The 1,161-nt window shown below is 61.8% G+C and overlaps 1 protein-coding gene across 1 annotated transcript in view; it reads right to left on the reverse strand.

Annotated features, from left to right (window-relative positions):
* Nucleotides 1-6: 6 nt before the first annotated feature.
* The window catches only part of LOC103460778 (cadherin-7-like), a gene marked incomplete at its 5' end in the record, with an annotated part of 5,569 nt that continues 4,414 nt past the window's right edge, over nt 7-1,161 (reverse strand). Inside the window, 2 exons of the mRNA XM_008403086.1 lie at nt 7-700; nt 772-1,005. Coding sequence (XP_008401308.1) covers nt 267-700; nt 772-1,005 — 668 coding nt within the window. The remainder of the gene's footprint in view (nt 701-771; nt 1,006-1,161) is intronic.

The following is a 1,161-nucleotide window of genomic DNA, read 5'->3' on the forward strand; positions in this document are numbered from 1 at the left end:
TGGAGACACTGGAGGACGTGGAGACACTGGAGGACGTTTTGCTGATTGGGTGAATCTGAACATTTATAGCTTTGCTAACTAGAAAAGCCGTAAACAATTTAAAGGACACAACATGACGTCACACATCTCAAATGAACTTAGCACAGACTACAGGGAAACGGGAGTCGTCATGGCGACAACGGAGCGTCACAGTGACGTCATGGTGACGTCATGGTGACGTCAGGTTGGTTCTGCCTGATGAGGTTCTGAGTTCGCCTTCCATCCAATCAGCTGTCCTCTTCAGGCTCCACCCCTCTGGGTTCGTAGAGGTCGGTCAGCCTCCAGAACCTCGAGGCCCACGTCATGAGGAAGGAGAAGTTCTGGTCGGGTTCTGCTGGGCCCGGGGAGCTCATGGAGCTGATGGAGCTGATGGAGCAGACCGAGCCCGCCGCCGAACCGCCACCATTCCAGTCAGCAGGGGGCGCCGTGGGGTCCAGGTTTGCCTTGAGCAGCTGGGGCTTCCGGGCCTCCGGGTCAGCGGAACCGCCGGTCGGGTCAGGCCGGTCCAGGTGTCTAAGGGCGGCCATGTTGAAGGCTTTGGTGTCTTCCTCGCCGCCACCTTCATCATCGTAACAGGCGAAGTTCTCCTGGGCGTCACGCTCTTCATCCTCCACCTGCTGCTGTCGCCTGGACCTGACCGCAGCCGTTACCATGGCAACTCCTGAGGAGGAAGGAGACAGTGAAGCGGTCCGGTCTGGTTCCGATCCGACCGGACCGCTTCACTTTGCTTACCCAGGAATGTGAGCAGGCCGGTCAGAACCGCGGCGGTTGCCACAGCAACATGATGCGGCTCGTCCGGGCTGCAGTGGTTTCCATGGCGACCACAGCGACAGACGGACACGGTCAGCGTGTTGGTGCTACTGAGGGACGGGCGGCCGCTGTCCGCGATCACCACGGCAACCAGGTGGACGGGTCGGTCCCGCAGCCGCAGGCCGGGCTGCAGCGCCAGAACCGAGGCGGTGTTGTCTGCAAGCAGAGACACGAGTCAGCAGCTGGTCCCGGCCCAGAATCCCGGCCCGGTTCCGACCCAGAGTCCCAGCCCAGAGTCCCGGCCCGGTTCCGACCCAGAGTCCCAGCCTGGTTCCGACCCAGAGTCCCGGCCCGGTTCCGACCCAGAGTCCC

The sequence above is a fragment of the Poecilia reticulata genome, unplaced genomic scaffold, assembly GCF_000633615.1.
Source record: "Poecilia reticulata strain Guanapo unplaced genomic scaffold, Guppy_female_1.0+MT scaffold_290, whole genome shotgun sequence".
Taxonomy (NCBI): domain Eukaryota; kingdom Metazoa; phylum Chordata; class Actinopteri; order Cyprinodontiformes; family Poeciliidae; genus Poecilia; species Poecilia reticulata.